Source organism: Phalacrocorax carbo, chromosome 3 (genome assembly GCF_963921805.1).
Source record: "Phalacrocorax carbo chromosome 3, bPhaCar2.1, whole genome shotgun sequence".
Taxonomy (NCBI): Eukaryota; Metazoa; Chordata; class Aves; order Suliformes; family Phalacrocoracidae; genus Phalacrocorax; species Phalacrocorax carbo.
In genome coordinates, this window is record NC_087515.1 from 5,432,553 (window position 1) to 5,457,572 (window position 25,020).

General features: G+C 35.8%; 1 protein-coding gene across 3 annotated transcripts in view; it reads right to left on the bottom strand.

The window, feature by feature from the left end:
• SIPA1L2 (signal induced proliferation associated 1 like 2) overlaps positions 1–25,020 on the bottom strand; it is a 147,509-nt gene that overhangs the window by 40,642 nt on the left and 81,847 nt on the right. For all 3 annotated transcript variants that reach the window (XM_064445701.1, XM_064445700.1, XM_064445699.1), the window contains exons 7-10: positions 23,213–23,316; positions 16,617–16,774; positions 14,506–15,082; positions 8,789–9,063 (exon numbers count right to left, since the gene is read on the bottom strand). In XM_064445701.1, the coding sequence (XP_064301771.1) occupies positions 8,789–9,063; positions 14,506–15,082; positions 16,617–16,774; positions 23,213–23,316 (1,114 nt within the window). The remainder of the gene's footprint in view (positions 1–8,788; positions 9,064–14,505; positions 15,083–16,616; positions 16,775–23,212; positions 23,317–25,020) is intronic.

The window sequence follows — 25,020 nt, forward strand, 5'->3', positions numbered from 1 at the left end:
AAACAATTATCAAGCAGTCCATTAAATTTTTCAATGTTAACCAAACCCTTCAATATTAATTTAAAATTCTCTGTTAGGGTTCTGTAAAAGGCTCTGTGCAGGGCTTACATTCGACAGGGATGCTAGTTAAAGGTAAATGCTAATCTCCACAGAAAACTTAGAAGTTTTCATATACTATGATCAGCAGTTTGCCGCCTTGATAACAACACAATAGCCTTTTTTTCACTTTTATCCTATCACTATCAACTACTTTCTATGACTTTGGTATTTGGACCCCAACTATCTACAGATTTCATGCATTATGAATGATTTGTCAGGGTAATAACAAAGCTAGAATAACTGGTTACACTTTAACTGTAGTTCAATGTACCGCAGATTCGAACCGCTAAGGGTGATGTAGGGATAGAGAAGAAATAATTGGTGTTCACAGATGTATTACAGCGATGAATTATCCTTTACTATCACCATTTCAATTCAAAAACATTTAATCTTGCTCAATAAGGAGTCTTTATCTATATCTAGCAGTACAATAAGTAATTGCATTCTTCTAACTCAAACTTTGCGTTTGAAAGGGATCAATTCTATAACTGTGCATGTTTGTTCCTACACTACAGCAGTTCCCACGAGGTGTCACAGTGAGACTGAGGACCCATCATGCAATCTATTAAATCCACATAATGAAACATAGATTAATTTCACATAATTGTAGGGACTTAACTGAAGAGCAGAATTTAGTAGCTTAGTTTTGCTTAGAGATACCGTGTAGTTAACCAAGGCGCATTTCCCCTTCTCTGACCCTCTGAAGTGCCTCCTGAAGGTAACCCCTCGACTCCATTGACTCCCTGTATCAACTACAGCACAAGTCCAAGACATTTGATAAGATTCAAATGGTCTACGAGACCTTTGGTCAAAGAGTCAAGACAAAAATTCCAAGTTCTGACACCTCCGAAACCTATTAACAGTAGTCACACTGCAACCAAAAAGATGTCACTTGAAAAATAGTAAATCAGTTTTACTTTAAAATAACTTCATAGCACAATAGATGCATGTCATTGCTTATGGCAAGCTCAGATAAGGCTGATGCCCACTTAACATTCCTGTTTTAAGGTGAGTGATAACTCTCCAGCAGTCCCTTTACAGAGCTAAAGAGTTGAAGCTGACAATCCCTCCTTTATGAAGACACATTCATTGTCCTTCTGATCCTTGTTACTATTCAGTTTTAAACAGAATCTTTGTGTTGGTGAGCTGACAAACAATTTAGAGGCCTCCTAAGAGCCTCTATGCCTGCATTGTTGTATGAAAAAAGACAAGGGAAATACAGACAGGATATTGGATGAAAGGAGATAGTGAGGAAATAAAAGAGGAGGAAAAAAAAAAACCACCAAGGTGTTTGGCTTGCTTGTATGATCAGTAAGGCAGTAACAACCCCTGCAGTCTCTGCTGATGGAAACTTGGACAAAAGCAGAGCAAGACACATTTCCAAGTCCCAGAGAATAGGAAAACAGCTCATGAAAAGACAAAAATTATGGGGAATAAAGGCTTGAGAAGCTACTGGCAAGAAGAAAGAATCACCAGAAAAAAAAATATATAAATAGGAAAGATTTTTGTGACATTAAAGAGAAAAACCTTCAAAGATCATCATAACATTGTAAGATGAAGAAGAGCTGGAAAACTAATGGCTGGGATGTAAAAGTTATAATATGCTCCAACTTAAGAAATTGAAATCACGAGTAACAGAGAAGACAAAGGAAGTAGAGGGAACAGTACCAAATGGAGATCTAAGTCTTTGAGCTCTGAAAGGACTGAGTTCACAATGAATCCTAATTTTGAAATAGTCTTTAAGATACTGTAGAGACAAGATTAGGAATAAGACCACACATGAGGACATACAGGAAAACACAAATGAACCTCAAAGCAAACCAAGTAGAATATGTTTCTCAGTGAGAGGTTATACAGTCTCCATCCCTGGAGTTTTTGAATCCCTGACTGAATAAAGCTCTGAATAACCTGGCTTGACCTCATAGCCAGCTCCATTTTGAGCAGGAGGTTGAACCAGATAATCCCCTGCAGTCCCTTCTAACCTGAATTATCGTACGAGTCCACAAACCCAAAAGGTTTTCAACAAGGTAAAGATCTAATCACTTGCAATTTGTGCATAGGGTTGTGCAACCCAAACCAGACATAACGAAAATGGTCACTAAAAAATGTTTTATATAATAAAAGGTATATATACCCCAAGTTATTTACCATGCAAAACTTCTTTGCTGACCCAGAATTGAGCAGGCAGTATATTAAGCTTCAGAACTGCCAAAAGCCACGTGCTTCTCTTGAGTTTTTTCAAACATGTTGAAATAATGGAGAGAAAAATTTAAAAAAGGTGTCTGGAACTCCTATTTACATCTGTCCTTAGAGACAATCAGAGCTTTGCCTGGCATTTTTGATTTTTTTCTGCTTGGCTAACAACTGTACACATAAACTTTGCAATCATAACTAACTCCTGCTATGACTTAATTCATAACTAAATGCAAGAGAAACTCAAAGGCTTTTTACTTGGATGAGAAATACGATAAGCATCAGAGAATTGTTTTCAACTTTATACCTTTTTAGTTTATAGTTCTTTTGTTAGACTATATCTGGGTCAAGACCATATGTTACACACATTGTCTAGGTTTTCCTTCATTTTGATGCAAATTGAAATAGAAGAAGATGCTCATACAAAAAGTTTCAGCTTCCCAAGGATTATAGTAACGCTGCATACTTAGCCTTACTCTCAAGTACAATGAATTTAAGGAAAGATGTTAAAACGCAAATTGTATATACTGGCAAAGGCCAAGTTAACACATCCTTTTCTTTGAAAACTACATTGGGAAGAATAAAGCTCAAAAGTATTTTAAAAAGTGACAGAAAACAATTTTTTGTTTTATTAAACAATAAAAAAGTCTCTTCCTTCTAGGCAGAAGGAAACCATGATGCCTTGGTTATTTAGAGAAGAGACAAAGGGTGTGATGCATGACATATTAAAGTCAGGGAGGAGGGCAGCCCACACCTTATGCCTAAGCTCTGTTTGCTGGTGCTGCCACCCTTCCAAAGGCAGGAGTTGTGGCAGACAGTTCACAGTGAGGGGAAAAGCCAGAAGGTCTTACTGTGACATTGACCTTCTATTAGGTCTTGCACTTAAAATGCAACAGCCGAGGCTAAAATCTCTGGTGCTCATCAGAGTTCTGACAGATTTCGTTTTTTCCAAGAGTCTCCATCAGGCTAAGTCACAGTGCATATGGCTCATTCCCTGAATCTAATAATGTTATAAGTAGTACAGTAATTCTGACAGGAAAGAAAATAAGCATTTTCTACCACTTTATTTTTTGTTGGATACAGAGGATTAACTTTTGCAAGTCATATGACTTCCAATTAATATATTTTCTTAGTACTAATTCTTTCAGTTACCTCTAAAAACATGATAATTTACAGTATTTGCAGCCTTCTTAGGTTAGTAGCAGGGGTAGTAATTAAAAGCTTTGGTGCATCCAAGTTCTACATTTACAACAAAAAGTTCAGTTTCAGGTTTTTCTGCTTTAACCTGCCTCAAGTGTTGTTAGTCTGGCAGTATCCTGCCAGCTATTCTAGACCTGACTTCTTTCTAGCTCAGAAAGCTTAATTTAAAAAAAAAATAATAATAATCTGAAGGCCCTATGAACCACTCCACCAGCTTATGGCAAACACCCTTGGAAAAAGATTTTAACTCCTCCACACAGTAAACCCTTCTACTTCCTAAAAATATTTTCCAAACACTCTGTACTCTGCTGGTTATCTGTTAGTTAAAAAAAAAGCCCTAGAAACACAGTTGTCTAATAAGATCACAATCATTGAAGAACAAGCCTGAGGACTGGAAAATACAGAAAGTCATTATACTGATTTCATTTGTAAGAAAGAGTTTGCAAAGTTCAAAAGAATAAAACCACCTCAGAAGAAATGCAGTAGTACTTAATAACAGCCCACAGGCAGTTTCAGTCATAGATACTAAAATATTTCCATTTTCAAAATTACCTGCAACACCAGAGTCTGTTACTTGTTCAGACCAACAGGTGGAAACTACCTCTGCTATGTCTCTTATGGTGGTTGTACTTGATCTTCTGTTTCCTGCCCATCCCTGGAAATTTTGCTTAAAGTTTTGCTTTCTAAACTTTCTAGAAATTGTTTATTAAGCAGTTAAGCAGTTTCTTTTTATATGTAATGGTAGCTGAACTATGACAGACACATAAGTTTCCGTGAAGTAAGAAAGATTCTAGTCGATCTAAAGTTTAAAAAGAATTTAAAAGTACTTGAATTCCTTGACTGGATTTGACTGATTATGCATATAATGTCCTTGAGCACTACTGTGACACCACCAGTGAAAGCAAGTCAGAATGAACATCATTATTCTCCCATTAAAATGTGTATAATTCTAGCACTGCAGCACGGTACTAGGTAACACTGACAGCACGAGAAGAACAAATCAACAATTCTGAAGGGAAAGACATAGCATAGAAACAAATACAACACAAGGATACTTATTCAGATCTGAATATACTGACATGTTTGTTTTAATACTGCTTTGTAATTTTAAAAAAATATATATGTTTTAAATAGCAATTTCTTCTTTCTATCTAAATATCAGCCTGGTGCCATGCAAATAATTATGATTTCTCAATTTGTGCATGATTATTTAATTGCTGGAGCAAAATGAAAACAGCAGGAGCTTTGTCTCAAGTTCATTAATTTTACAGGATAGTAAATGAAAGGCCTTATTCAATGATTGCTTTTGCAGATGCTGCTATCAAGACTATAGGTAGAAGGATCTACATTAAGTAATGGAACACATTTATTGAACAGAATTTTCCTCTGTAATTTCCTAATCACTCTGTGACATTCCTCCGTAAGCACCTTCAACATTCCAAATAAATCAATACAAGACAGTTTGCAGCAAAAAATAAATTCACCGTTAATAGTTCATTGCTAATATTCTCAGTGAATGCACACTTACACTTTGTTGGCTTTTTTTTTTAATATAGAAGGTTGATGGACTGAGGATGATGTGTGGGTAAGCTAACAGAGGGGAAAAAAAAAATCAAGTTAAGGACTTGTTTAAAGATCTCCACTTAAGCTGGTATTTTTCCAAGGGACTTGGACTGCTTTGGCAACACCCTTGCACACTTGAAACTCATTTTCATTTGAAGGGTATAATTCCCAAGACACTCCATGGCACTCATGTCCAGTCTGTGTAAACTCAGTTCAGAATTTGACCTCGGCAAGGAACCAGTGCTAATAAGGAACATAAAGAGAAAATCCTCATTGCTTCGTATTCCTAAAACCCAGCCGACAGATCTAAGCAAAAACTACTCTTTCAAGCAGTGGAGATCAGCTGAATATCTCAGTAAATGAAAGATAGACATAAATAAAATGATACATGGGTGTTTTTTAAGAAATTATGATTTTTTTTGCTAAAATCATATTTATATTCTTGAAAATGTCAGTTTTTAATACAACTGAATCTTGTAGAAACAAAAATTAATGTATTTTTATATCTATGCATTGTGGACAAAAACTTAGTGGCTGAACTTGAAACCCCACATTATGTATTTCAAGTAAACCTTTTGTATAAACTACCAGTATCTGTCCTGAGAAATAAGGCTGAAATACAGAAGAAAAAAAACAACTGCCAAAAGATCATATGCTCTGTAGGATGAGTCAAACTTTCAAAGTACTTGTTTCAGCCTCCAGATCTACTGTTCTACATATGTCAGATAAACTGAAGTATCATTTCTTAGAATAAAATCTCTAAAACCAGCTGTGAATGACAGCAATAATTATTGGAGCATACATGTGAAGCTTTCTTCTGTTTTTGAGCCATCCTTCTACATGTGCAATGTGTGGATCAAGGATTGATGGATCCCCAGCTTCGAAGGAAATATCTGTATGTCTGTTTTGAGTGTTATTTGATAATTATTAGAGCTACTTGACAGTAAAGAAGTTCTCTCCTGATGAGCTGGCACACCTGCCTGAACTGATGCTCACAGATACATGTTGGAAATCACTTAGAGATCTGATCCTATCCTACATAGCCATGCATAGATTTTCCAAAGCCAGTGACATTTCTTGTCAAATGAAGGTGAAATGGATTCTAGTTCTCCAGATACTCCTGGTTTTACATCCAAAACTACTGCCTGTAAATTCCTGGGTAAACCTGATACCAGAGTACAAGAGACACATGAACATACTTGAGCAAGTCCAGCAAAGGGCCACAATGATGATTAAAGGATCAGGGCATCTGAAACACAAGCAGAGGCTGAGAGCACTGGGGTTGTTCAGCCTGGGAAAGAGGAGGCTCAGGAGGGATCTTATCAAGGTGTATAAATACTTGATGGGGTGATGGGAAGAAAGAGGATGACAGAGTAAGACTCTTCAGAGTTGTATCCAGCGAAAGCACAGGAGGCAAGGTGCACAAATTGAAATACAGGAAATTCCATTTAAGTGTAAGTAAAAAGGTTTGTTATTGTAAGGATGATAGAACACTGGAACAGAAGTTGTTGAGTCTCCATCCCCAGTGAACATGTCCCTGAGCTATCTGCTCTGGTTGACCTTGCTTTGAGCAAAGGTGTTGGACTGAACAATCTTCAGAGGTCCCTTCCGACCTCAATTATTCTCTGTTTCTATGATTCTGCAAGATAAGACACCGCAGATGGCTAAGACAAGCAATGGAGTAGGAGACAGGGAGACGGATTTGCGCTAGTTTTAACTGGTAAGTAGCTGTGATAGACTATCTTCCTTCTCCAAGCCTCTAGTAATTTATGCCTTTCTGCCTTCTCCTTGTTCCCCTGTTCATTAATATATTTTACAAAAACTGTCATAGGTCATGTTTGTCACCTGAAACTCTCTGCTTTGCCACCCGATATCTATATTGCTTTCTGTCCGCTCTGCTTAGATTATTAACACTGAGAAAAGGCAAGGTCAAAACTCTCTGGATATTGGATCCCTTTCAAGTTGGGCAATCAAAATTGCTAATGATATTTTGGGGATATAAAGGGGAAAATTAGGAGCTTTCTGTTTCGGTGAGAAGTTGATATTTGAAAGAAAGAGGCATTAATGAAGATTTCTTTTTTATACTAGAGATGAGGCTGAAGAGAACTTAAACATAAATGCTTTGGTGTTTTTCATATTTTAGAATAGAAACAGTTTAAAAAAATTCCTTAGTAATTAGTCACACAGTCTTAAAAATACAAAAAAATATATAAACAAGAACAGCTTTTGCAGATTTTTCCCAGTTTGGTGGCACTCAGTTAAGACTCTTCCTACACATAGATTGAGTGCCATGTATCACACTGATTTGGGATTTTTATCATTTTTTTTCTAAATACATATCAAAGATATAAGCGATTCATACAGTATGTATTTTTCATCAGGGCCTATAAAATACACGTTTTTACCTTCCATATAATAGGATCAGCTCATTAGGCTCATATTCTGTAAACAGCTTGGTAATGTATACCAAACAAGTCAGTGAAAATTCATATCCAGAAGCAGATGGTGAGAATAGCAAAGCTAAGCAGAGAGAGGCTTAATTGCAAATTCTATCCAACTAAGCAAAACGGTGGTATTCTACATTCGCAGGCATTTTCTTCAGAAACAAACCCAACACATCGACATGCAGGTTGAGGCAGGGGAGGGCACTTCTGTGTCATTCATCAGGCCAACAACTACTTGGAGAATTGCCACCAATTAAACAGGATTCGTGTACAGTTGGCACCAACTTCATAGTGCTGCAACGCTACGTAAAATTTTATGGCTTGTTGTCTTGCCAAAAGCAACACATCTAATGTTTTTTTCTGTTAAATTAAAAATCAACATGAGATTTAAAGTTGGCCTTCTACAAGAAGACAAGTAATTCAATTTACTCTGGTTCAGTTCTCATTTAGAATGAGCCAAATTAACAGTGCGCAGACAAGGTATGTGAGAAATAGTCACATTGTTATAAAGTTTTTATTTTTCCCTACTTCTCCTCTACCTCATAATACTAAAAATGGAGAGAAGAACAAAAATCTTTGTCACCAACAAATGAACAGTGATGAAAGAAAATTGCATTTCATCCTTGAAAACAATGGTACAGTCACTATAATGATCTTTATTACAGTCTTTTCCTGAGTGTGTGAGCATTTATTTCATGTTGTGGAAAGATTTCTTTGCTTTAACTGATAACTTCATTGATGTAATTCACTATTTAATATGACTAAATTAGATATCTGTAGAAAGTGAGGAGAACCGTCAGACTTGGTATCATAAATGTCCAGAACTCAGTATTTCACTACTTCTGTTAAAATTTCAACATAAGAAAAAATAAAACAAATCTTTTTCAATAGTCAGGAGTCAGAGAAATGTCAAAGACAGACAAAGGTACAGTGTTCAGAGAAGGATCTCTAATTTTCAAATTTAGTATTAAAATATAAAATCATCCTGTGGAAGAAAAGAAGTCATATCAACTTTCATAACAGCTCAGTCATGATGCACTAAACTTTACTTCTTACTCTTTCAAAGCCATATAACAGTAAATTTCCCATTAAATTTCCTAGAGGATCCCATTTCATCTTCTATTATAAGCCAATAGGGGTTTTGGGGAAAAGATTGTTTTAAGAGCCTCATTAATATTATCACCAAACATGAGAGACAATATCCATTTCTGGAGCCATTGTTTAAGCAGTAGGAGAGAGAAAAACCCCAAAGACATACAAATGTCACATTGAGAAGGGTTGCTTATTACCTTCTAGGTGCTCCATCCTCGTGTGGTTGAATAATCACCACTTTTACTGTCACCGATGTACGTAAAAGGTCAATCATTTGTTCATGAGTCAAAGTTGCCACAGCCACTTTGCAGATCTCAACCAGGCGGCTCCCTTGCCGTAGGCCTGCCTTCCATGCAAAACCAAAGGGCTCCACATCTGCCACTATCCCTTCAAAGTTCACGTGGAAACCAAGTTGGCCCAACCCATTCCTCCGAAGGGTCATTTCCGTGGTTTCACATCCTCTGGTCACTATCTAAAGAAGTATCAGATTGTTACGCTATCATCAGGACACTCTTTTGGACACACACACAGATCCGTTTTCAAAAATTATAAAGCCATGTTTGGCTTGACATTAAATATCTTTAATATACTAACTATTATTTTAACATTTGTGGTTGAGTGAAGGTTTCTGCATAAAACAGAATGAACAAACATTTCACAACGCTAGAATTCTTACATCGCCAGAGCAAGCAGCTGACCCAGGTCAAGTTCCTCCCCCCTTGCCCAACATTAACACAACAGCATTTCTATCATATTGAAAACGTAACAGCTGCTTTATTTTCAAAACCCAAAGCAAGCAAAATGCTGTCCTGTCAGTTACTTCATTCTTGTTGGCTGGCTGACTGCAGGTGTGCAGGCATTTTTTCTTCAGTATTAGACAGTTATACACTTGAGATACAACATTAGCTAAATTGAGTGAAATGCTTTAATTCTAGCAGCTTTTCTTCCTCAAGAACATAGCAATGAATATAATTTTGATTTATTTTGCCTTGTAGTCAGATTCCTAACGACCACTACCTCCAGATGTGGACATCACTACAATGGGATAACAGTTTTCCCATCACTGGGAAATTCAGAAACAAAAAAATTACCTTCTTCATATTCAATGAAACGTAATTCTGTCATTATATGTAGTAGCAAAAATCTTTCAAATTCAGGCTTTGCTAAACAGGTTTATTTCTATATAAAAAGTCCTCAACAGTTTTGCCCAGCAAAAAATAATCATACCATAGCGTGTATGCTGGGACACTGCAACAGACTCAGAACACCAAATTCTAGTCCACATTTTAAGGCAAGTTTGTGAGTTTCTCTCACATCCCCTTCTGTCAGTGTCACAAAACCAGTATGTATTTCAGCTCCATTAGTACAATTAGAACAAAAACTTAACCACTGCAAAACAATATTATCAAAAAAATCTTTGTTCATAATGCATATCATTCAAGGATCTCAGTTCTTTGTAACACTCCAGCAAGGCAAATATCTGCCCTGTAAAGATGCATATGCTACGATACAGATCAAGGGATCTTCCTAAGGTCACACTGTATTAGGAGCACTTCCACAGCACACCTTGTTCCACAAAGGTGTTCACACTGTTCATGGTCGCTTTTAGCATATATGACAAAGATACACACATTACTCAGCTTTAGGCATCTAATGTAAGGTGCTTAAGTTAGGCGGCTAGCGTCCTGTGGAGTCAGTTGTGTAGTATACATCTTTGCAAAGATTAGTTTATAGCATGATTCAGAAGGCTATTTCAGAAGAGTCGTTCTCCCCCTCCATCGTCTACTTGAGCCAGAATCTGGGCAGCCTCGCTCTCTAGTTTATTGTGTGCTTCCCACAGAAGAACGACCCACCCTAGTTCAGGGCAGCATGCTGAGGGAGTGGGACTGTGCAGCCAGTGAGATATTGGCACTGTGACTGGGTAAAGCTGTCACAAACCCACTCCCTTCACTGCCTCAGTCAGACGCAGTTGACAAGTTACAGTTTCATGGGAGGTTTAAACTGATCTAAGACCCTGTTACCACTACGCTGTCCCTCGTATCACACTAACACTTGTGCAGCCGTGCAGACGGATCAGAGGTACGATACAGCTGAAAAACAGGGTGCTTTTTAAAATAGTGTTCCGAAGTGGTGACAGGCAGGGAACGGATGGGGCCGTCTCCTTCACTGGCAACTATCATGAAAGCACGTCTCCAGCATCAACAAAGGAACTTAACACACATTTATATTAACACCTAACAAATATAAGGCTCTAAGTTACTTTTTAGTTTCCTTTTTACACTTCCTGTTTAGACAAACCTTTTGCCTAAGTCTGTTAGAGCCAGGGATGAGAGGCCTAACTTCTACTCCCTTCCCAATCCAATGGCTGACTGGAAAAACTTTGGAGTATTTGTTTAATTTATGCCTGCAACTTGGTCATTGACTGAAAGTGACAGTTTTTGGTACCCTAGTAAGTTTTGAAGTGCTGATGCCTTTATAGAATATTTCTATATCAATATCTGTCACTCAGCAGAAAAAATTATAACTTGCACACATGAGAACAAAGTGCCACAAAACCGTGAGTTATTTTAAGTTTGCTGATCTGAGGAAGCTGGTCCATGCTCATGTTTTTACCTGGCAATAAACTCAAGGTAATGAAATACAGTTAGCCCTCATTCGTTAAGGGCTTATCTTCACTGAGCTGTGAAATACTGGAGAAAGATCTTGCAACGATCTGGTATTCTGAGAATCATTGCCTGGCAAATTTAGGCTGCTTCAGCTATAGCAGTTTGACTTCATAAACCTTCCAGTTATTTCTGAAGATGTAGGCTTCAAAGTTAAAATGTGAAAGTCATTCTTGAGATGTTCAAAACGTACTCTGGAGGTTTTGTTAAAATATCATGTTCGGGGTCTTCCTACCAAAAAAAAGAAGTAGTTATTTTCTTTGCCTTTATTCAGCTCTGAGTTTTTGGTATCTTTTAGGAGCTTTCCATTTTAAATGAAACTCTGTTGTGTTTATAACTGTGCATATGGTATCAGAGCTATATGGCATGCTGAAAGCACTAAGCTTTAAGCTCTTTTTTTTCCTGCTCTGAGGTTCATCTTCAGTCACAACTATTTTTCAAGAAGACTTTCACAATTTATGAACTAGATAAGTGTAAATGAAATTTTCATCTCTTCATTAGTTTCCCTACACTTCTGTCACAAATTTCTAAAATATTTAGTCATGCAGTGAAAAGAAAAGCATGTTATTAGAGTCAGAAGCCCAGCTGAGGGATAGAATTTTACCCTTATGAAACTACATAATATTGTTTGGGGGTGGGGCAGACACCTCTTTATCATTATGTGACATTTATAGAATACTGCAGAGTGAATGCACCAGCCAAAATATATGGATTTGCTTAACTCGGAGCACTCAAAATCTCTCCAAGTTAGTTAAATATTCAAAAGAGAAAGAAGATAAACATTCCTGACAAAGATCCATCTATTCCCAATGGAAAGGATTCCAGGAGATCAAATCCTCCACAAGTATATTCCCTAAAAGGTGACACTGCATGTTACATGGTAATGTCACATAAAACATAGTGCTGCTCCACTTCAAAACAGGTCATTCCACTTACTTGGTTGCTGTTTCACTGAACATGAGGCTGTGCATGAACTAAGAGCCCGCTTCTCTGAATGCACTTAATACAGATGATATTTAAAGACACAGATCCTCTAAGTCCCCTGAAGAAGGTGAGGAATATTTTTACTATAGAGCCTTCTAAGGAAATTTTGTCTACTCAGATTCTTGTCTTAAGATCCAATCAGGGGTTTCATTTGATCTTGTATCACACTGCCATTCTCTGTTTTCCTAAAGCTCAGAACCCCTGCTTTTTCTGCCTTCAAACACAGTCCGCCAAGTTAATCTATAGTTTGCCTTTTCTGCTCTTTCTACTTTATATCACTAGATATTCTCCCCCACAAATACAGACCTGACTCTAGATTGGCAAATCCCAGCTCTTTTTTAGTCCTAAACTGATTCTTTTGGTTCAAACAAAATCACAGTCTCAGCTTTTCACATCTTTGCTTTATCTGGGTATTCAGATAGATTTTCTGTTCATCTGCGTGATTTAAACCCAGGCAATAAAATGTAGTTATTCCTTCAACAATGTAATTTAGTAACTGCCATGTTTTACTCACTGGTTTTAAGAAATGGTTTTAGTAGTGAATGGAAAGGGTTAATCTGGTCTCTGAAGTTTGATATTATGTCACTGAGCCTCCATCTTTAGCATCTGCTGGCACATGTGGCTGTTGACCTTAGCTGTGTTCTGAGTCACTTAAAAGGTTTTTAAAAGATGCACATGAAGTGTTGAATCAGAGTTTTAAATACTTTTTAGTGGTTGCAATAGCCACCTCTGAGCTTCTACACCAAAATGTATATAAGGACTGTTTAGAAAGCATAAAACAACTAGGGAACAACTTTAATATGCAGCTTTCAAAAGAGAGGAAGCAGCAGGGAAAAGGAGAAAAATATGAGGTAAGAAATGGGAATGAAAAAAGTTTTAAAACAAGTAACAACAGCTAATTCTTTTAAGCAATGTGAAAGTTGGATAGGTGGCAGTGAAAGCGAGAAGGCAGCCAGAGTTCATTGGAACAGCTACTTGAAGCTGATACTCAGGTTAACATTTTTGAGGCTTAAAGCCAACTCAAAATTATTTAACTCAAAATCTGACCATAAAAAAAAGGAAGAAGTAAATACAGATAACCATTTCATTTTCTGGTTTTAATTACTGAATTTAAAGATCTATCCTCAGCAACTGGGATATTTCCATGCTTTGTAAAACTGATGTGAAAACAGCAAAAGAAATTGCCATCACTGATGACAGCAGAAGTTTTCACTAGAATTTTGAATCTTGTTTTCTGTCTGTGTTAAGCAACTTATACTGGTCATTTAGCAGTACTTAACAGGAGTGAACTACACGTATGCTGTTTTTCAGAAGGAAAGTATCTAAGGAAAGTGAAACTGAAGACCTCAGTGAAAAGGATAATGTAACAGTGGCAAGAAGAGTTTAAAGACATTCATCTACTGAAAGATTAATTGTACTTTGGAAAGAAAAGGTTATTATTTTGAGCATGATATCCAGCAATGCTAAATGTGACTGCAGAACTGCAGCGGTCCTAAAACATCAGCTGCGATCCAGCTGTTCCACCGTGAAAACGGTAAGCATAATGATTTCTTTTTGATACTGGGCTTTCCAACATAAACAAAACTGAGACCATCTAGATCACTTAAACTACGATCAGAGGGCGAAGTGTAACCACATGAAGTAGATGCATCAGCACTTTTACCTTGGAGTTCCTGTCAGTTCATTGGTACTGACTGAAATAGTTACAGGACAGTTGTGCTACCAGGGTCATCAAGTGTCTGAAAATCTTTACCCAGTCAGTTGTAAAAACTGGCACTAATTGGTCTAGTTTTCTTTACTTCCTGCAGTTGCTCAGTAGAGACGAACAAATCAGCAGAATCACTTATACAAATTTTTCTGCTAATATTCACATGGGTTTTTATAAAAATTCCAAGTGAGTATATTTTACACATAAAGATTTTCTATATTTTTAAAGTAAGGTATATTTCTGCCTACAAAGGTGTGATTTGAGAACAGGCTACAGCAAGAGAAGACAAAAGCTTAGCCTTTCGATCCTGATTTCAACACTGAAACCATCCATGGCCTTGGGCAAATCTATCAGATAATTGGTATCAGACACAACCCTGAAAATGGGTTGATAACCCTTATCTCATACGCTGTTGTGAGGATTATTGTTTGTAATGGTCTCTGAGGTCTGAAACTCCTGAAGTATAAACACAGGACATTTTAAATTATACTTCACAGGAGATGTAGACAAGTAACTCCTTATAAAAAATTTGGAATTCCAGTTTAGAAACTGTACTTACTTCAAGTCTTTGAACAATTTCTCTGATGTCTTCAGTACAATTATCTGCTGCAGACAGAAGAATACATTCTCCTCTTTCATAAAATATTTTGATGCTCATTAATCCAGATGTCCATCCAATAACATCTCTGCAGGAGCAGTTAAACACAACATTTTTTGATTCCTTCTCAATCAACATGATAAACTCATTGGAGATTCCAAGGAGACATTCAATGTCAGCAGACTGGCCAAAATCTCGTGCAATCACATTCCACATAATTGCTCCAACACTGAATAGATGTGCATCTTTCCTTGGTTTCACTTTTTCTTTTTTTTTTGCCCCTAAAGTAATAAAGCTAAACTTTGCTGAAGTATCCACTGTAGCTGTGGTAACAAAATTTTCTGCCAGATCTTTCAAGTATTCTTGACGTGTCCTTGTGGCCATGGCTCGAAATTTTTCTGACTTATGTGCCGCATTTTCAGCATTAATAACTTTGGCTAAAAGGAAGTCCCTAAAGACTGCTGATTTGGGGAAAGTTACTCCTTTGGGAATGGGTGGACCGAATGGAGGTACATCTTTTGATCGTGAAACACCAACACTGGAAAGGGAAAGAAAAAACACAATGGTTAATTCCTTAAAAAAAAATAATCAGATGATAAGCAGAACTGTGATCTGTGCAGTCCATTTACACAGTTGGGTTTAGTTTTGACATGTCAGTTTTCAGACATTTTAGACATTAAAAAACCTGATTGGGCTGTGTTTTAAAATGGCTTTTTTCTTTTAAATATATAAAAGACATTATGCATATATCTTACTAACACAAAAAAATATCACGGACAACTTCTCAGAGTGTCACTGTCTCCTTTCTTTAATGGAATAAATAAAAAATGCTTAGTGAGACATAAATGAGAGAAGTATTTTTAAAAATTATTTTTTAATGCAAATCTGACTTGTTTTCAGCTGTCACTCAGTTGCATGATGTCAAAACTAAGAAATATATAAAGAGAAACAGAATTTATTTTAATCCTCAGACATTTTGTTATAATGAAGTGTGAAGAGAGAATCAGTGTCAAATGTGTCTATAGTGGGAGCATTCTACACCTGTTTAGGTTGCCTACTCTATATTCATAAAATTTCAAAATACCTGCAATTCTTTATATGGACCGTTCACAGCAAGATGTGAAAGAAATAGAAATATTTTCTCATTGAAACAATTATACCTACAACTGATATCTACATAACGTATTTCAACTGAAAACGGAGTTCAAAATACTGTGCAGACTACATACAACTACTGCTGGTTTGACTGAAATGCAGTCACATTTGGGATGACAGACAGACATCATTTAGTAGTAAGAAAAATGTAACGGACGAAATGCCATGTATTATTAAACACAAAAGACCTACTGAAAACAAAAATCAAGTTCTAAAAGATAGCTTAAATTCTAAAAGAAGCTAAAAGACAGCAATATCACCTGACCTCTTGATGTACTTTAAAATTTTGTTCTACACAATGAATAAAGAATATTTATACATGCTAACCCTGCACCACTATGCTTCAAGTCCTTATTGTTTGCACAATTCACAATCAGTTCAGAACTATGCCTCCACCCCGGTTACCCTGCTAGAATTCATGATACAGTAACTTAAATGTGAGAGTTAAGGCCATTTGAAAGTTGAGATGTTTTTATACTCCCCAGAAGTCCTCATCCATGTGCTTTAAGGCCATGACTCATCCCAGTGTCATACTGTCACACTCAGGGATTTACACAGGTTAATAGCCTTCTAAAATACTTTATTTTAAATCACTTTGAAAAAGGAAATGTGCAATACAAATTCTAAATTAATTTCTATTGCTATGTCTGCAAATCTTATTTTCACTAACTTGTTATATCCCCATTTTGTGCCCATAAATCAGCAGAGTTCTGCATATAACCCATTTAAGTCTACGAACTGTGCCCTGTAACTCTAGATGTGTGCAAGGGAGACACTGGGGTTTCAAACTCAGAGAAAATGTAGCAGGAATTTTAAAATCGTATACATAATATTTCTAGGAAATACAAAACTGTTAGAAGAGGCAGTTCCATTGTAGTCTTAATAACAAACTTAAATAGTTATAAGTCTCTACTCACCTATAGCACACATTTTCAGTGCAAGGATTATGCACTTTGACTATGACAAATACATGTTGAAAGTGGGAACGAATATTTTTTGGAGTAAAAGGAAGTGCTCCTGGCTCTTGGAAGACAATGGTAACTATGTCATTTCCTATATGCCTTTTTCTTAGCAGCTAGACAAGAAACATGCATTGAAAAATTAGTTATAAAAAAAAATAATCACAATTTCTTCATTTTAGCAAAAAACCCACCCCAAGCCAAAACAAATGAAGCTTAGTTTTTCAGAAATAACTTCTAATTAATCATATCCTGGATAGCTAGAGATAAAGGATATCGGACAGAACTGCAAAAAGATACGGAAAGGAAATTGGGCTAAGGTCACATAAATACTAGTGAGGTCTCTTGCAACCCCACACTAGTTCTGCATAGTTTTTGCTCATTTCTCTTTTATTCTATGAGAAAAATATATTTCTCTCTACTTTAGTGCATCACTTTAGTAATAAAAAAATGTTACATCACTTGACATTTCTCACTATCCAGAGAACTGTACATCAGTTCCCTCTTTACAGTGTAAGATTTGCTTCTATATGAAAAATATTGCTTTTTTCTCTCAGTAAACCTTACTTTTCAATGTTGCATTAAACATTGTCCTTAATATTATGATTTTTTTAAAAAATAGGTTATCATAAATACTCATCACAAACTTTAACAACTGCATACTTGAGGAACAGGGCTGAGACACAGAATACTTATGGAGAAACAACAACTATTAGAAACTCATTAATTAAAAACTTATTCTTGTAACTGGTAGCTTTTATTACCAAAATATATTTCAGGAATAATTTAAAGTATTAAATTCATTGTTACAGGCTAAAACTTAATAAAAAATACAAAACATGTCCAGCAATAAGGGACCGCCCCACATCCCCCCAAAAAAAACCCAAACCCAATAAAACAACACAGTAAAATGATGTTCACTTTCCTCATGGAAGTATATTATATCTCTCCAATCTTTTTACACTTTTTTCTTAAATACCTTTGGTTGTGCATTATCCACGTATATTACCAGATGGAAAAAAGTAGTCTAGCATGTGCTACATTTTAAACATCCACCTAAAGTCTGCCAAAGACCTTGCATTGTCAACTAATAGCATACAGACACTTAAAGCTTTACCTTAGCTCACGTGTGACTAAAGAGGATACAAGGATAAATTTATTTTAAAACTTTATGGCAGAAGAAGAAAACATTTCTCTATCAAGGTGATTTTACAGAACAATCTTTCTAATAACAAAGTATTTGCTTGTATTTTCTCAGTTAAAAGTTGTTATTTCAGCTACCAACAGAAAAAAAACCCTAAGTTGTACATCCTAAAGCCTAAGACCCATAAGTATGTTTCATTGTATCTCCTCAAATAACACCAAGGATGGTATTCTAACAGTAGTAAGAAGGGCCACAGCCACAATTTCAAAGCCCTCAGTATATCTATATTATTTAAAATATAATCAAAAACCCAAATGCAGGTTAAAGAAATAAGACTTCTGATGAAACTTTAAACCAGATGTAAGAACAGAAAATAGTATTTGGTATAAGTCATGTGGCTCAGTCAAGTTTCCAGGTTTTTAAGACTAAAAATCAAAATAACTGGCTATTTGAGCAATTTAAGATATACATCCAGTTGCGTACAAATTACAGTAGAAGTACACTATGTAGAACTGATCACAGAACTAAGCGTGTCAGGTACACTTTAATTTGCTGACCTACTGAACCATACAATTAGATCATAGTAGTGAAGCACAAGTTCATGTTTAGAGGTTATTATTATGCCAGGTTACAATTTACAATGCAGTTAAATTGAAAGAAACCTTCCAATTATGAGGTACATGGTGATTCATTTCTGCCTTTGTTATATAACTAACTGCCCAATTACTCTTGCTTGCTCTAGTGGTTGATGCCTATGCCTATACATTTCCACAGAGCAAAATTACAAAAATTAAAAAGCAACACCCTGTTTAAAGTTATATTTATTTTTCAAGACAATCACTGTTTTCAGGAATATTTTCTGCTTTTGTAGACCTCTTTAGGAGGTTCTGCTTGCCATCGTAGGTTGCTTAAGCAAGAATAGCAGTCACTTATTATGAGATAAGCTTTAGAAATGTTTGAAATTTTACCAGGAAAAATAGTCTTTTCAAAATTATAGCTTAAACCTCTAAGACGCACAAAAATAGGTCATCATTTTTAAGAACCTTACCAAGCTTGCAGAGTTCTTAGTGACTTCTTCAACGTTTTAAAATAAAATCAGTGTAACACAGTTATAAATAACTGTCATGCATAAGTGGTTGGTGAACTTCAACACAATGCAAAGTCAAAGCACAGCCGCGGCTGTGCACAGAGTATCATAATGCAAGGAACTTTGAAAGGGGAGAGGAGTAAACTGGGGTGATGTGGAAGGTGGAAAGAAGTGCTTTGGATAAGATAAAGGAATGGGAAGAGAATAAAGTATTGAATGGAGAAGGAGGGAAGACATACTTCCCTGGGAAACATGAGATAAGGATAGCATACTGAAAATGAAACAGGAATTGAAGGAAACCGGACCTAAGCAAAAAGACTTATAAGAAACCCTTTTCTAGTTTCCATTCTAGAACCTAGATTTTCCTCCCAACTTTTACCTCCTAGGTTTTTTTCCCCCCCCCCCCAGGTTCTCAGTTTCCCCTTCCTCTCCCATTTTGAGGTCTGCTCCGTTTGGGGGTCGTTGTATTATTGATTTTTTTTTTTTTAAATCTGCCTTTCTAACATACTCTAAAGAGTCTCATGCCAATGCAGAGCACAGTCGGAACTCTCAACAGGGTGCAGAGGTTACAGAGGATTACTGACAGTAAGGAGACATCAAACACACTTTGACATCATTCTCGTGTCAGCCTAAATTGGAATGGTAGAATTTGAAAATGAGCCCCATCAAGCATGACAGGCAGCCAAAAGGAAATCAGTGAAGTTTCATGTAAGAATACAAGACACGCAAAGGGGAGTCCAGTAAGGAAAATATGTTAGAAAAGCAGAATCCATTAGATTAAAATTGCTTATACCAAATAATATTTACTATATTAATGTTGAGATTAACTACTCAATTCTTAATTTTCAGATATGCATGTCTGAAGAAAAGTACTGTCTTAATACTTCACATATTTACAGGTTACGCCCAGCCACAAAAATTTATCCACTTTTATGGAATTTTAATTGCCTAGTCAAATTGTGAAACAAGGCATTCTTGTTGAAATAGCAGTGAAATATATTCTTCATTCAATTAAATGATGAAATATTAAGAGTCAAATAAAATCTTCAAACTTATTTTAGTACATTTCTAAAATAAGTGGTTTCAAAACTTTTATTTTTAATTTGTGTTCTTAATCAGTACCAAAACAGAAACAAGTGACAAAAGATATTTCATCAGGTCCGGTTAAACTGAGTTTGGTATAACCACATGGCTTGTTACCCCAACCATTTTAACAGTAGCTTAAATTCAACAAGTTTATTTCAGTATTGCATATCTGTTTCATTTTTAGGTTTTCATTAAACCAGATGAAAACTGATTATTTGAATTGATTTGGATTTATCAGGTCTGACCATGTGTACACAAGCAGACTGCAAATGCGTGAATGGGAAACTTGCAAGGGAATGATTTGGAAAGGGACATCACAAAGGTAAAGTTTAAAGGGGAAAGCCTTGAACTATGACTTGAAGAAAAGGCCATTAAAGGAAAAGGAACTGGCCACACCAGGGCTGGTAGTCTTTTCTGTCCTAGGGAAGGAGCAGCTGACTTGAAAGTTCCCAGCCTATGTTGCAGCCAAAATGAAAATTACCTTGCTCTTTGATTCTCCTGCTGGCTCTAAAACTAGAGGGATGTCCTGATCAGGGACCAAGCAGGGCGTAGTTATGTCCTGGAAGAAGCAACAAACAATTCTGGTGTGGCCTGGTTTTGGCTCACAGGTATTTGGAATATAAGCAATGCCCAGTGCCTGCTCATTGAAGGTCGTAGTCCTAGTTGATGAAGAGTGACCTAGTACATTCACCAGTCATTACCAAACAAGGGACATAGGGATAGGATGCAATAACCTCATCGCCAGTACATACATAATATGCTACCAAAAAATAACTGTTGAATGGGGGGTCTTCATTGCTAACATAACCTAAGAGGAAAATCACTATGGTCCCAACATTCATATTCCACAGCACCTGGAAGTCTATCTCTGTCTTGAGTACAATGGATGCAACTGCATCTGTGGTCTTCAGCATCTAAACTGTCTCAAGGAGAAAGACTAATCAAATTTTATCCTAGCTTGTGAGAAATAACACTCTTGATACATTTCACACTTCAGTATGTGTTTTCGAACTAAACATTAATAGAAAACTAAACAATGGTTATAGATCCCTTTTGCACATTAAGGCTGGCTAAATTCTGGTCATTTGGGTGCGCTTGTCACGTTTCATTAAGACAGTGTCCATGCCGTGCAAATACTGCTAGATCCCAGCGCCTAAAAAAAAAAAATAATGTGGTGGGTCTTGATACAGGCATACTACTTGAAGTTGGAAAACTGCCACATTATTGTGGTCCCAAGAAAGCCGTGAATAACAGCATGGTGCTTCTACTAAATATTCAACCTGTTAAAGTGACAATTATGAGAGCTTACTAAAACGCTGTGGAAAGGAGTGCTTGCTGCTGGGGAAAACCGCGGAGTTAAAGTTGGAAGGTTTTGCTGTACACAAGGATCGGCACCTGACTATAAAGACAGACATATAAGGAAATGATGAGAATGAAAGGAAGGCACAGGAAGAAGTGAAAGGACAGTAATAGGGGGTGGTTGAGCAGCACAGCAGTGAAGCTGACAAATATCAAACAATTATGAAAATTAGTGGGTCGTGGCAAGAGGATATCCTGTTCTCACAAACAAGGGAAAGTCATGAAAGACAACAACAAAATTAATAAACTCCAAGTAAGGCCATATTTACTGTCAGTGCCTGCGATTAGCTATGAAAACATTAATTTTTTCCTTTTAAGGCAAGCTCATTCAGTGTATTATATCTTCTTAATAGTGTACAGTTTTCCCTATTTACACATGCTTTCCAGTCAAGGATTATTATGACCGATTACAGAGAGAACAACTCCTAATGTGTTTACTAAATTAATCCTGTATTGTAATAAGGTGTAAGTGAAAGTTTAAAGAAGTCGAACAATCTCAGATCAGTGACTGGTGACCTGATACCTTGATTACTAGCTGTTGGCACAGCTGAGCATGTGATATAACTGAACATTCTGTCTTCTGAAAGTCACACATTTTAAGATGTGAGTCATCAAACATTCATTTTATTCATATGGTGAAGAGTTTGTCTTTTGATTCCTAATTTACTTTCTTTAAACCACATCTAAATCCTAAGTGGAACGGAGTAAAATTTGCAGTCGTCTTAACTCTTCACTTGAAATTTTTCTTCAAACAGTTCAGAACATTATGCACTGACTATTTAAAATACATAAATACATTATATCCTTTCTTCCATTTTGATTTTCGTTTATGCTTTTCTCAAGAATTTTAATTCTTTTATCTTTTCCTTGCTGCCTTGACAAATCTCCTTTTCTTCCCACAAGACCCATTGATAGGGTAGACATGAAAGATACAACTCACATATGGATTAACAATCAGTAACCATCTTTCGTACGCTGTTCAGAAAGAAAGTGAGATAGCATCTTGATTTCATGACAACCCTCCAAAATGACTGAAATCTTTATCTCTTGCATAGCAATGAGAGAGTATTCTAAAACTACCTAAATACATCCAACACACATTTCTGCGGACCTTGAAAAATGCAGAGTAGTGCAGGAAGCTACAAACTATCATCAGTCTGACCTATGAGCAATTCTACTGCCCTTTTTTTTTGTTAAGGGTTAATGTTGATATATTATACCAAATGTGCTTGTACTTTTTAAATCAGTTGCAAGAAATATCTGAGACAGGCAAGACAGAGTAGCCTTACTGGTGCACCGCACACTTTGGATGCTGTGCTCTTTTTTAGCCATCCTTAATGCTTTAAAGATATTCTGAATTATTACATAAGCAACAGGAATTCTCCAGAAATAAAATGAGTATTCTGCAGTTTTCTGTCTTCACAAGCAGACGTCTTGAACGATACAGTTAAGCATTTATTACTAAGCTGACACATTAATAAACATTCCAAGATCTGTAATGTAAGTCTTAAGTGGAATCATTTTAAAAATCTCATTACATGCATATTTTAACCATAAGACTATTTTCAGGCTCCATTCCATTCAATGTTTAAAACATACATAAGATGTAAATCCAGTCCAAACTGAAAATAACTCCTTCACCACAGGCAACATTACCTTTTAATAATATCATGAGATGGGGGAGATAGGATAAGTTTCTGAATTACATAGTATAAAAATCCTCTGAGATTTCTAATGCCTTATAATATTTCAAGAAAAAAATACAATTGAGTCATACTTCACATAAAACAATTCAGTTTTAAATTAGTATTACTTTAAAAAACCCTCAATGTCAAACATTTTTAATGTAAAATTACAATGAAAAGCTAAAAAACGTACCTGTTGCCTGTTACTGGGCATGTATGGAAGCATTGTTGATACATGAAACATTAACTCGTAATCTTTATAGGTAGTATAGAGGGAATGAGTTCCTGTTGAATCAGCTGAAAATTAATTTAAATCGCAAGAAGGTCAGTAAAATAGAATGCTCATACTACTGTATAGGACACCACTCTTTGCATGCTATGATATAAATCTATTAATGCAATTTAAAGTAGAACAAAACCAATCTGCATCAGCTAAAGCTCTACGCATTAGTTTCATATCATGACATAGAAGGGCCCCGCAAGAAGTTACCCAAAGTGTTTGCTGTCTATGAGGCCTAAATGATGAATTTTGAATATATTGGCATTTCATGAAAGAAGAACAAACCTTTAACTACTTGTGTATAGTTTTAGATTATATAAATTTTCATTATCTAAAATGTTTATACGGACAATTGACTAATCCCGTACTTTACCAAAAATAAACTGATAATTCTACTTCAAATCTGACATTAAAGCACATACTGCAGAACAGACATTTATAAAGCATAAAATATGTTCATAATACATTGTAACACAATGTCTAATAATTTTATTGGGATTTTTCAGATCTTAAAATGATTAAAATAATTTAATATATGATATGACTTAATATTTTTATTGCTTTTATTTAGGAAGTTTATTAATAGAGCTAGCATTTCAGAATGTTTATGACAAGGTAGATGAGTTTGACTCTGTAGTCAAAATTTAATCCTTTAATATGTCTGGATTATTTAAGTAACTACAATTAACTTTAAAGCAGGCAGTTGGGAACACCCCATTGAGTGAAGACAACTATCAATTTTTGTTCTCTTTTTCCATGCTCACTCACTTTTTAATATACTCATATATTATCTACACCAATAAACATTCTCCAGCACTCTCTTCCACACACTGTTTAAGGTTTGGGGTTTTGTTTTGTTTTAAAGAGTAAGTGTATTCCAAAAAGAAATTGATTGGCCATGTTAGCTGTCCGGTTAGAAGTACCTAAACATACACTTACACATAAAATTCAACAGTAACTGTATCTGTAGCCCTACATCTGAAAATATTTATGCATGTGTATAATTTTGAACACATTGATAGTACTGGCTTATCAGTTACGTCTGTACAATAATAAAATTAACTTCATTTATTAATCTTGATATAATATAAATTAAATTTACATAAGAAATAGGGAGCATAATTTCCACTAATGTTTCTTACTTAAATGTTGCTAAAAAAGTAAACATCATTGCAGTCCTCTATTTTAAAGTCTTTGTTGAAAATATAATTCCATTATAACCTTTCCATGGCATTGTAGAAAAAGAATTTTGAAAGAGAGAAGGAAGAAATAAATTATAGTGAAATACAAGTATCTGCCTAAACTATGCTGATCTCAGCAACCCTACTCCCCAACTCCTTTTGCAGTTAGATATTAAATAAAGTAAAATTATCTTGAACAGATATTGCACAAAACAGTCCCTTTAAATACTTATTACAGAAAGGCAGATTCCTGATCCTTCAATCAGTGCTTTCCTAATGTAACATCCTACTTAGCTGAATACTTTTGATTTAGCACCTTGATTTTGGAAATGAGGTAGCAAGTTTTTCTTCTGAAATTTAGTCCCTTACCCTGAAATCTTCTAAACCAACAGATGCTTTACTGAACACCTAAGGCCCACTGTGATTAAATATACATAACTGTTGCTACTAAGACATTACTGTGCTGACAATTTCAGTGAAAAAAAAAAAGTTATATCTGGGCTGACATTTTTGCACCTTATTCTGAAAATTAGTTTCATT